General features: G+C 46.8%; 1 protein-coding gene across 1 annotated transcript in view; it reads left to right on the top strand.

The window, feature by feature from the left end:
* CFAP52 (cilia and flagella associated protein 52) overlaps positions 1-10,359 on the top strand; it is a gene marked incomplete at both ends in the record, with an annotated part of 63,659 nt that overhangs the window by 17,375 nt on the left and 35,925 nt on the right. Inside the window, 2 exons of the mRNA XM_080713950.1 lie at positions 3,559-3,658; positions 7,232-7,348. Of these exons, the coding sequence (XP_080570076.1) occupies positions 3,559-3,658; positions 7,232-7,348 (217 nt within the window). The remainder of the gene's footprint in view (positions 1-3,558; positions 3,659-7,231; positions 7,349-10,359) is intronic.

The following is a 10,359-nucleotide window of genomic DNA, read 5'->3' as shown; positions in this document are numbered from 1 at the left end:
AATTATGAGGAAGGATTCATTGAGAGGCCATGAACCCCCCTGGCCTCACGGAAGCCAGCCTCTACCACACTGTTACATCAGGACAGTGTTCTAATGCTAAAGCCGCCGGTCATGTCCTACTTCCGGGGTACCCAACTCCCTGCAGGTTTGCAGAGGGGCTTGACTTAGCCTTCCTTTGACGGGGTTCTTTTGTCCCGAGAGGCTGTTTACACAGAAAGCGTTGGTCCATTGAAATGTCCACGGGCAATGTTTTTCCAGGACTCAGAACTCAAATTTGACACCACGCGAAATTATTTTTTAGGACAATCTATATTCCAAGTCTGCTTTAATTTCGCGTGATGCTAGGAACTGAGAAAGTTAACATTCTTATTTATTTTTTTCTCCATTACTGGGGATTAACTCGTGGTAGATAGGCTACTACTGAGCTATATACCTCCCAGCCCCTTTTATTTATTTATTTTTTATTTGAGACAGGATCTCACTAAGTTGTCCAGGCTAGCTCCAAACTTGGAATCCTCCAGCCTTAGCCTCCCAAGTGTACACCACCACCTCACCTTACAGGAAATTAACGTTCTTAAGTAAGCTTTCTATTATGGCACCTGTATACCATGGGTTTTCTACCACAGTCCCAATTTTAAGTATTCTCTGGTATTGTCTTCATGAGATATCCTGCGAATTCTAGGATTTCGCTATCCAAATGATATCTACCATTAAGACCACAAAGTACATTTAAAATGTTTATTGGAGTACTTGCTATGCAGGTAATTATTTTTTGGGGGGGTGCTAAAAAAAAAAAGCAAAATGGAGCCGGGTATGATGAAGCACATGTGTATTTGCTGTACTTAGTGTACTTAGGAGGCTGAGACATAAAGGTCATAGCTTCAAAGCCAGCCTCAGCAACTTAGCGAGACCTTGTTCCATAATAAAAAAAAAGGAGCCAAGCACAGTGGCCCATGCCTGTAATCCCAGTACTTGGGAGGCAGAGACAGGAGGGTCAGAGGTTCAAGGACAGCCCAAGCAAGTAGAGAGACCCTCATCAACCTAGGGAGACCTTGTTTCAAGATAAAACAAGGCTGGGGATGTAGCTCAGAGGTTGAATGCCCCTGGGTTGAATCCTCAGTACCACAAATAAATAAATACGGAAGTAAATAAGTAAGTAAATAAATAAATAAATAAAATAGGGCTGTGAGTGTAGCTCAGAAGTAGAATGCCTCTGGGTTCAATCTCCTGTACCACAAAAATAAATAAATAAATTAATTATTTAAATAATTTAATTAAATATAAAAAGGGCTGGGAGTGTAGTTCAGAGGTAGAATGCTCCTGGGTTCAAACCCCAATACCAAAAAGAAAGAAAAAAAGAAAGAAAGGAAGGAAGAAAGAAAGAAAGAAAGAAAGGGACTATACTTGACATTTTAATTAATCTTTTCGGCTTGGAGAGATTAGTTTGTTTTAGTGCTTCCATAAAGTATATATGCCTGTTTATCAAAACTTCATCTCACGCGCTGGGCGTGGTGGCGCAAGTTTGTAATCCCCGCGCTTGGGAGACGGAGACAGGAGGATTGTGCAGGTTTGAAGCCAGCCGCGCTGGCTTCAGAGACCCTGTTTCCAAATAAAAATATAAAAATAGGTCTGGGAGTGTAACCCAGAGGTACTGGGATTCCAATCGTAGTACCACCAAAAAAAAAAAAAATCACATTATATACCATAAATAATCCCATTTTTACTCAACGATCTAAGGAAAGAAAGAAGGAAATGGAATGGACTCTGGCTCGCTCTGCCTTGCTTAAGAGGAGTACGTGTGATTTCAGTACAGAAGGCAGAGCGTGCACCTCAGAGCGGCAGTCACTGGGCAGGAACCCCCACTCCGCTGGGCACACACTCGTTTGGAGAGATGGTGTGGGGCGACCATAAAACCTGCCCCTTAGGGTCGACAGGCGCCAGGCCTTAAGAAACCCTCAAAAATGCTTAGTCCTCTTCCCTTCAGCTTTTCCAAGAGAACACAGGTAACAAGTCGGGTACAATGATGCACTCCTGCAATCCCAGGGCTATGGAGGCTGAGACAGGAGGATCACAGGTTCCAGGACAGCCTCAGCCAATTAGCAAGACCCTCGGTAATGTAGTGAGACTTTGTTTTATTTATTTATTTATTTATTTATTTATTTATTTATTTATTTATTTATTTTGGTGGTACTCGGTTTCCTGGAAACCCTTCTACCTCCAGGCTACACTCCCAGACTCCCAGACCAATTTTTTAATATTTTTATTTGGAAACAAGGTCTCTTAAGCCAGCGAGGTTGACTTTGAACCTGCGCCATCCTACTGTCTCCGCCTCCCAAGCACAGGGATTACAAGCGTGCGCTGCTATGCCCCTCGAGACTTGGTTTTAATTTTTTTTAAAAAAGCCGGGCATGGTGGTGCATGCTTGTAATTCCAGCATTCGGGAGGCTGAGACCGGAGGATCGTAGTTTGCAGACAGACTCAGCTACTTAGTGAGGCCCTCTGCAACTCAGTGAGACCCTGTTTCAAAATAAAGAATAAAAAATACAGGGCAGGGGATGTAGGGTTCCATTCCCAGACCCGCAAAAAATAAATAAATAAAATAAATAAATTTTAAAAAAGCTGGGCGTGGTGGCACACACTTGTAATCCCCGTGCTTGGGAGGCTGAGACAGAAGAATCACGCAGGTTCAAAGGTTCAAAGCCAGCCTCAGCTACTTAGTGAGGCTCTCAGCAACTTAGTGAGACCCTGTTTCCAAATAAAATATAAAAAATAGGTCTGGGAATATAGCCCAGAGGTAGAAAGCCTGTGGGTTCCACCCCTAGTACCACCAACAAAATAAATAAATAATAAAATAAAATAAAATAGAAAGGGCTGGGGGATATAGTTTCGAGTAGAATATCTCTGGGTTCAATCCCCAGCACCCAAAACCGACCAACCAACCAAACAAACAAACAAACAAACAGAAACAGTTGGGCGTGGTGGCGCACTCTTGTAATCCCCAGTACCTGAGAGGCTGAGACAGGAGGATCGCAGGTTCACAGCCAGCCTCAGCCACTTAGTGAGGCCCTCTGCAACTCAGTGAGACCCTGTTTCAAAGTAAAGAATAAGAGCCGGGCGTGGTGGCGCATGCTTGTAATCCCTGCGCTTGGGAGGCTGAGACAGGAGGATCACGCAGGTTCGAAGCCAGCCTCAGCTACTGAGTGAGGCTCTCAGCAACTTAGCGAGACCCTGTTTCCAAATAAAATAAAGTATAAAATAGGTCTGGGAGTATAGCCCGGAGGTAGAAAGCCTCTGGGTTCCACCCCCAGTACCACCAAAAAAAAAGAGAATAAAACATAGGGCTGGGGGTGTAGCTTGGAGGTAGAATGCCCCTGGGTTCCATCCCCAGTACGAAAGAAAGAAAGAAAGAAAGAAAGAAAGAAAGAAAGAAAGAAAGAAAGAAAGGAAGGAAGGAAGGAAAGAGAAAGAAATAGAATACAGACAGAAAGCATAAAAGAATTAATGAAGCAGCAGGTAAACAGCTATCTATTTAATTGTGATTTTTGTCTTTTTTTACAGTGGGACAATCCGCGTGTGGGAACTGGATCTCCCAAACAGAAAAATCTGGCCAACTGAATGCCAAACGGGGCAGACGAAAAGAATTGTAATGAGCATCACCGTAAGCCTCGCTTCAGGTTTTATTTGAAGTGGCTGGAAGTTCCTGTTCCTGGTCCCAACCTCGGGGCGTGTGTGGGCACTGGGCAGGGAGGTGGGCAGGACACCTGGAAGGCACCAAGGAGGAGGCAGAGGTGGGAGACGACCTCACTCTGTCTTCAGTGGTTGTCCTCAGACCCACAGCCTGCTCGCCCAGAGGGAAGGTGGTTCTAAGAGGGTCAGCAGAGCCAGGCGCGCTCCGAGCCCACACCGCTTCCCTACGCCGCCTATATTATTTCTGCCCCTGGAAGTAAGGTTTCTGATAGTAAAGGTCACTGTGGAAGTGCAGTCTCTTCTATAAAGAGAATGTATTAATACATTTATTTTGTACTGGGAATTGAAGCCGGGGTGCTTTACCACCGAGCTACATCCCTAGGTCTTTTTATTTTTATTTTTATTTTTGAGACTCAGTTCCCCAGGCTGGCCTTGAACCTGTGACCTTAGTGTCTTAGCCTCCTCAGTAGCTGGGATTACAAACATGTACCACCACGCCCAGCCCAGCAATATTTCCTTCCTTCCCTTCCTTTCCTATCCTTTTTCTTTCTTTCTCCTTCCTTCCTTCCTTCCTTCCTTCCTTCCTTCCTTCCTTCCTTCCTTCCTTCCTTCCTTCCTTCCTTCCTTCCTTCCTTCCTTCTTGTGTATGGTACTGGGGGTTTAACCCAGGGGACATTCTACCCCTGAGCTACACTGCTAAGCCTGATTTTACTTTTTATTTTGAATCAGGGTCTCACCACATGGCTGCCTTGCTAAGATGCCGAGGCTGGTCTTGCGCCTGCGCTCTTCCTGTCTCAGCCATCCAAGCACTGATATTACACACGTGCACCACCACGCCCAGCTCCAGGGATATGTTTTTAATATGGATTTGTACAATCCTATGTCTAACTCCATTCTTTATTGATTTATTCCTCCCTTTTAATGCATAGTCATTTTTCTTTTTTTAATTTATTTTTATTGGTGCACTGTAATCATATATCACATTGGAGTGCAAGACTTGAGAGGATATACAAGCACACATCATCCAATTAGCCCTCATCCAGCCCCCATCCCATTCCCTCTCCCTCCCTCGATCCCATGCTTGTTTGGTGATTAACTTTGATACATTTATTTTTGTACCTCCTGCGTTTTAAAGAGGCTCCATCCTCCAGTATTACATACCCTCTGATTGGTCACATTAGTTGCTTCACTATAGGGCCCTTTCTATAGCTCAACCTCTTCCTGTTGCCCCTTTCCTCCTAGTTATTGCTGATTAGGGGAAGCATCTGGTTTTATTTTCTCCGATATTTCTCTGTGCATGCCGTGTTGCAAGTACCGATCCCACTCTTGACAGCCCCAGTAGTGGCCTAGCTACCTGATGGACTGATCCAGAACTCGCTGGCTCAAGTAGCAGCCTTGCCTCATGAGAGGCCCCGGTTCTGGCCTCGCTGGCCCACACACCGGCCTAACCCCTCGGCTGGCTCCAATCCCAGCCTCGGAGGCCTCAGCACCAGCCTAGCCTCACAGCAGGCTCCAATCCCGGCTGCTGGCCCCGGCACTGGCCTAACCCCTCGGCAGGCTCTAATCCCGGCCTTGGAGGCCTCAGTAGAGTCCTTGCCTCATGGCAGGCTCTGATGCCGGCCATTGGCTCGGCACCGGCCTAACCCCTTGGCAGACTCCGATCCCAGCCTTGAAGGCCCCAGCACCGGCCTTGCCTCACAGCAGGCTCCGATCCCGGCGTCACTGGCCCCAGCACTGGCCTAACCCCTCGGCAGGCTCCGATCCGGCCTTGGAGGCTCCAACACTGGCCTTGCCTCATGGAAGGCTCCAATCACAGCTTTGCTGTGTCCGTTGCCGGCCTCACCCCTTGGCAGGCTCCAATCCGAGCACCCTCTTTGCCCAGCCATTTATCCCACGTTCTCGAGGGTGCGTGGTGGTAGCATTCTGCCTCTGGGGTTATTACTTCAAAGGTTCCAGGTGTAATGCATCAGATCTCTGCCTCCCCTGAGTACTGGCCACTGCCATTGCCACTGCCTCCACCATTTCAAATCTTTCCCAAGCTCTTTTTCCACTTAGAATGTTGTCCAGTGTTCCTAAGCATGCATGACGGTAGCATTCGACGTTTGGTGTAATTTCTCCAAAAAATAAGGTTGGTAGGATCCGATTTCTGCTTCTCCTGAATACAAGTCTCCACCACCATCGCGGAGACCGCTTCCAACACCGCCTTTCTCCTAGGTCTCCGCTAAACTCTCTCCTTACAGTTGATGTCCAAGATTCTTAAGAATGTAGAAAAGAAGCAGTCCTCCTTCGTGGGGAATTTTTACAAAAGTTCCAGTTCATTTGGATAAGTTTTGCCTGCATCTCCAGTATCCTGGCATTCGCCATGGCCTTCTTGACCCCTCTCCTATATATTTTTTTTCTTTTTCTTTTTCTTTTCCTTTTTTTTTTTTTTTTTAATAAGAGAAGACAGTATGTGTGGTTTGAGGAGGTTGTGGGATCATGCACTCAGTAGCACTGTAACCCGGGCCCAGTTTCCCCAGGGGTCCAGTGTGCTCTGCAGGACTCTGCCCGGGGCCCAGGGCCTTGTGACTGGGCCCCGGTTTCTCCAGAGGTCTGGCGTGCTCCGCGCGATCCCGCCTGGCGCTCAGGGTCCTGCAACCCAGCCCCGGTTTCTCAGGGGGTCTGGCATGTCCCGCCTGACCCCCGCCTGGGGCCCAGGGCCTGGGGCCTTGCAACCAGGCCCCGGTTTCTCCAGGGTTCTGGCGTGCTCTGCGCGGTCTGGTCCGGGGCCCAGAGTCCCTGCATAGTCATTTTTCAAATACAGATTTTAGAGAACACGAGATAAAGTACATGTACACCCTCTTTGGTGGAGCACACCCTCTCCCTAGGAGCCCTCTGAAGGCCTCTCAAGAGATGGTTTCTGAGGCTGGCCACGAACATGCCATCTTCCTGTCTCAGCCTCTCAGGTACAAAGATTACAAGCATGTGCCACCAGGCCCAGCTTTTGTCTCTGGAGTTGGGACTGGCAGGATAAGCACGTTAACATCATACCCAAATATACATCAGGTAAAATGCACAGGCTAACGTGAGTCTAGTATTTCCTCCAGGACTATCTTTGGCCTTGATTCTACTTCTTTTGAGCTACTCTTACCATTCTTTCCTTTGTTTCTCTTCTCTTCCCCTTTCTCTCTTTCTTTCTTTCTTTCTTTCCTTCTTTGCATTGAGGATTGAACCCAGAGGCACTCTACCTCTGAGCTATCCCCACCCCTATTCTATTTTTTATTTGGAAACAGGGTCTTGCTAAGTAAGGGTCTCGCTAAGATGCCGAGACTGGCCTTGAACCTGCCATCCTCCTGTCTCATCCTCCCAAGTACTTAATTCCAGGCGTGCACCATCACACTGGGCTATTCTTAGCCATATTTGAGTCTGTGGAGTTAGAAGTAGTCGCCGTGAGCATGTTTGAAGGACTTCATGAGGTAGCAGGGCCTCGCCTCCCTGCACTGATCAGGCCTTGCAGGCCACCCGAGGAACGTGTGTCCTCAGGTCACTTTTTCTCTGTTCCCAGATGGCCAGCGATGACAGCTTTTTCTACCTTGGCACCACAACGGGAGATATCCTCAAAATGAATCCCAGGACCAAACTGCTCACGGACACCGGGCCTGTAAAGGACAAGTACAGTTTGGTGAGCAGACACCATCCAGGTGTGATTCGCCCTGACATTTTCTCCCCTACACTAGCAGCATGGACTTTCCCTAAAAAAGAGCATATAGAAAACAAAAAGATGCCGGGCGTGGTGGGCACACTTGTAATCCCCGTGCTTGGGAGGCGGAGACAGGAGGATCGCGCAGGTTCGAAGCCAGCCCTGCTGGCTTAAGAGATCCTGTTTCCAAATAAAAATATATTTAAAAAATAGGTGTCTGGGAGTGTAGCCCGGAGGTAGAAGGGCTTCCAGGAACCCCAGGACCACCAAAAAAAGAAGGAAAGAAAGAAAGAAAGAAAGAAAGAAAGAAAGAAAGAAAGAAAGAAAGGAAGGAAGGAAGAAAGAAAGAAAACAAAAAATTTACCTACCCAGGGCCACGCCTATACTTGCAAAGTACACTGGCTGGGTCTCTGAGTCCTCACTTTGGCTTATTTTTCAGGGCAAAGACAATCCCTAGGTGTCCTTGACTACAGAATCAGCCCCACTCCTTTTCCTCCTCTTGAAAGTACTGGGCTCGTCAGTGTGTGATTTGGAACCATACTGGTTCCAGCCTCTAAGAAATGTTCTTTTTGACCTATAAGACTGCAGATGCACGTGTGTGCATGCATAGGACACACACACACACACACACACACACTCTCTCTCTCTCTCTCTCTCTTTCTTTTTCTTTTTTTTTTTTTTTTACCCCCCTGGGGATTGTACCCAAGACCATTCTACCTCTGAGTTACATCCCCAGCTATATTAATTTATTTATTTATTTATTTATTTATTTATTTATTTATTTATTTATTTATTCATCGTGGTACTGGGGATGGAACCCAAGGACCTTCTAACTCCAGGCTACATCCCCCCAGACCTATTTTATTTCTTATTTGGAAACAGGTTCTCACTAAGTTGCTGAAGCTGGCCACAAACTTGCCATCCTCCCATCTTAGACTCTTAAGGACTGGGATTACAAGCGTGTGCCACCAAGCCCAGCTCATTATTTATTTATTTATTTATTTATTTATTTATTTTGTGGTACTGGGGGTAGAACCCAGGGGCTTTTCTACCTCTGGGCTATACTCCCAGACCTATTTTTTTATACTTTATTTGGAAACAGGGTTTCACTAAGTTGCTGAGAGCCTCACTAAGTAGCTGAGGCTGGCTTCGAACCTGCGCGATCCTCCTGTCTCAGCCTCCCAAGAGCTGGGATTAAAAGTGTGCGCCACCACGCCTGGCTGTCATTTTTTATTTTGAAAAAGGATTTCGCTAAGTTATCACACACTGGCCTCAAATCCGTGATCCTCCTGTCCTAGCCTCCCAAGCATGTATATTACAGGCCGGCCTCACAGAACTAGGCTCTCACACACACACTTTTTCTACTCTATTAACCAGCTCTTGGAGTTTAGCCTCGGTTGACGCCATAAGCCATGACGACAGCCTAGAAACAGCTCATTGTCCACATCTGCTATCTCTGCCCACATTCCCACCGATATAACCTAAACAACCAACCAAAACAACATAGAGGAAGGAAGATGGGTTTATTCGCTCACAGTTTTTTTGAGACTTTGGTGTTGAGTCCATATGAGGCTGGGTCTGTGGGGCTCAAGATGAAGCCCTGTGAAGCAGAGAGAGGGAGAGAGGGAGGCTTTACTTTCCTGCCATGGTGGCTGGAGCCAAAAGACCAAGCAACGCAGGGGATTCATAGACACACGTACAGTCCCCAGCCACCTCCCCAGGACACCCCTTCTCTAGCCGTAGCCATGTGCTCAGGTTACTGCCCGGTGAACCGGTCACACAGTGGATTTCCACACTGCTGAGGTTACGGCCCACTAAATCACCCATGAGCTCACCACCCTCCAGACTTAATCTCACCAACTCTGAGCGTTGACACGTAAGCTCTTCAGGAGACAATCTATCTAACCGTAACACCTGCAGAACTCCTTGTTTAAGGGTTCACGGAGCAGTGCTGGTATTCAAACCAAAACAAGGCCGGGCGTGGTGGCGCACGCTTGTAATCCCAGCATTCGGGAGGCTGAGACCTGGAGGATCGCGGTTCGCGGACAGCCTCAGCTACTTAGTGAGGCCCTCTGCAACTCAGTGAGACCCGGTTTCAAAATAAAGAATAAAAAATAGGGCAGGGGGTGTAGCTGGGAGGTCAAATGCCCCTGGGTTCCATCCCCAGACCCGAAAAAAACAAAAACAAAAACAAGAAGCCTACCATCAAACACTGACATTATGTAATGAGTGCTACTGTTTCCAGAAGTTCTAGAGAGTTCCAAGGGCTGTTTCTGCTGAACTTTGAATTTTGAAAGTCTTGGCAAAGTTCTGCACCTGTCTGTCTCATTTCTGATAACAGAGCAGATGGTTCTAACCAAGCGCACTCACTTTTCCGCTCAGCAGACAGTCTCAAGGAACTTTGAAATGTTGTACTGTGCTCCTAGGAAAATGTCAGTTTTCTTAATCATATAATCATTTGATATTCAAACTTAGGAGGAGCTTCATAAAAAAAAATGGGAAAAACTATGGTGCCGAGGGAGATTTAGAAATAATTTCACAAAGCTGGGTGTGGTAGCACACTCCTGTAATCCTAGTACTTGGGGCCCTGAGATCAGAGGATCACAGGTTTGAGGCCAGTCTCAGACATTTAGAGAACTTCTCAGCAACTTAGAGAGACCCTGTTTCAAAATGAACAATAACAAGGCACGGGGAGGGGGTGGTAGCTCAGAGATAGAACGCCCTTGGGTTTAATCCCCAGTACTGCAAAAGAATAAAAATAAAACAAATAAAATAAAAATAAACATTAGAACTTCAAGCCAGGCCCAGTGGGGCATGCCTGTAATCCCAGTAACTGGGAACCTGAGACAGGAGGATTGCAGATTTGAAGCCAGTGCACAGTAAATTAATGAGACCATGTTTCAAAATAAAAAAAAATAAAATAGGGCTGGGAATCAGCTTAGAGGCAAAACACCCCTGTGTTGAGTAACACACACACACACACACACACACAC

This window comes from Muscardinus avellanarius (assembly GCF_963383645.1).
Source record: "Muscardinus avellanarius genome assembly, chromosome: 16".
NCBI classification, from domain to species: domain Eukaryota; kingdom Metazoa; phylum Chordata; class Mammalia; order Rodentia; family Gliridae; genus Muscardinus; species Muscardinus avellanarius.
The sequence above is the reverse complement of the archived record's forward strand: the minus strand, read 5'-3'. Positions and strand labels throughout refer to the sequence as shown.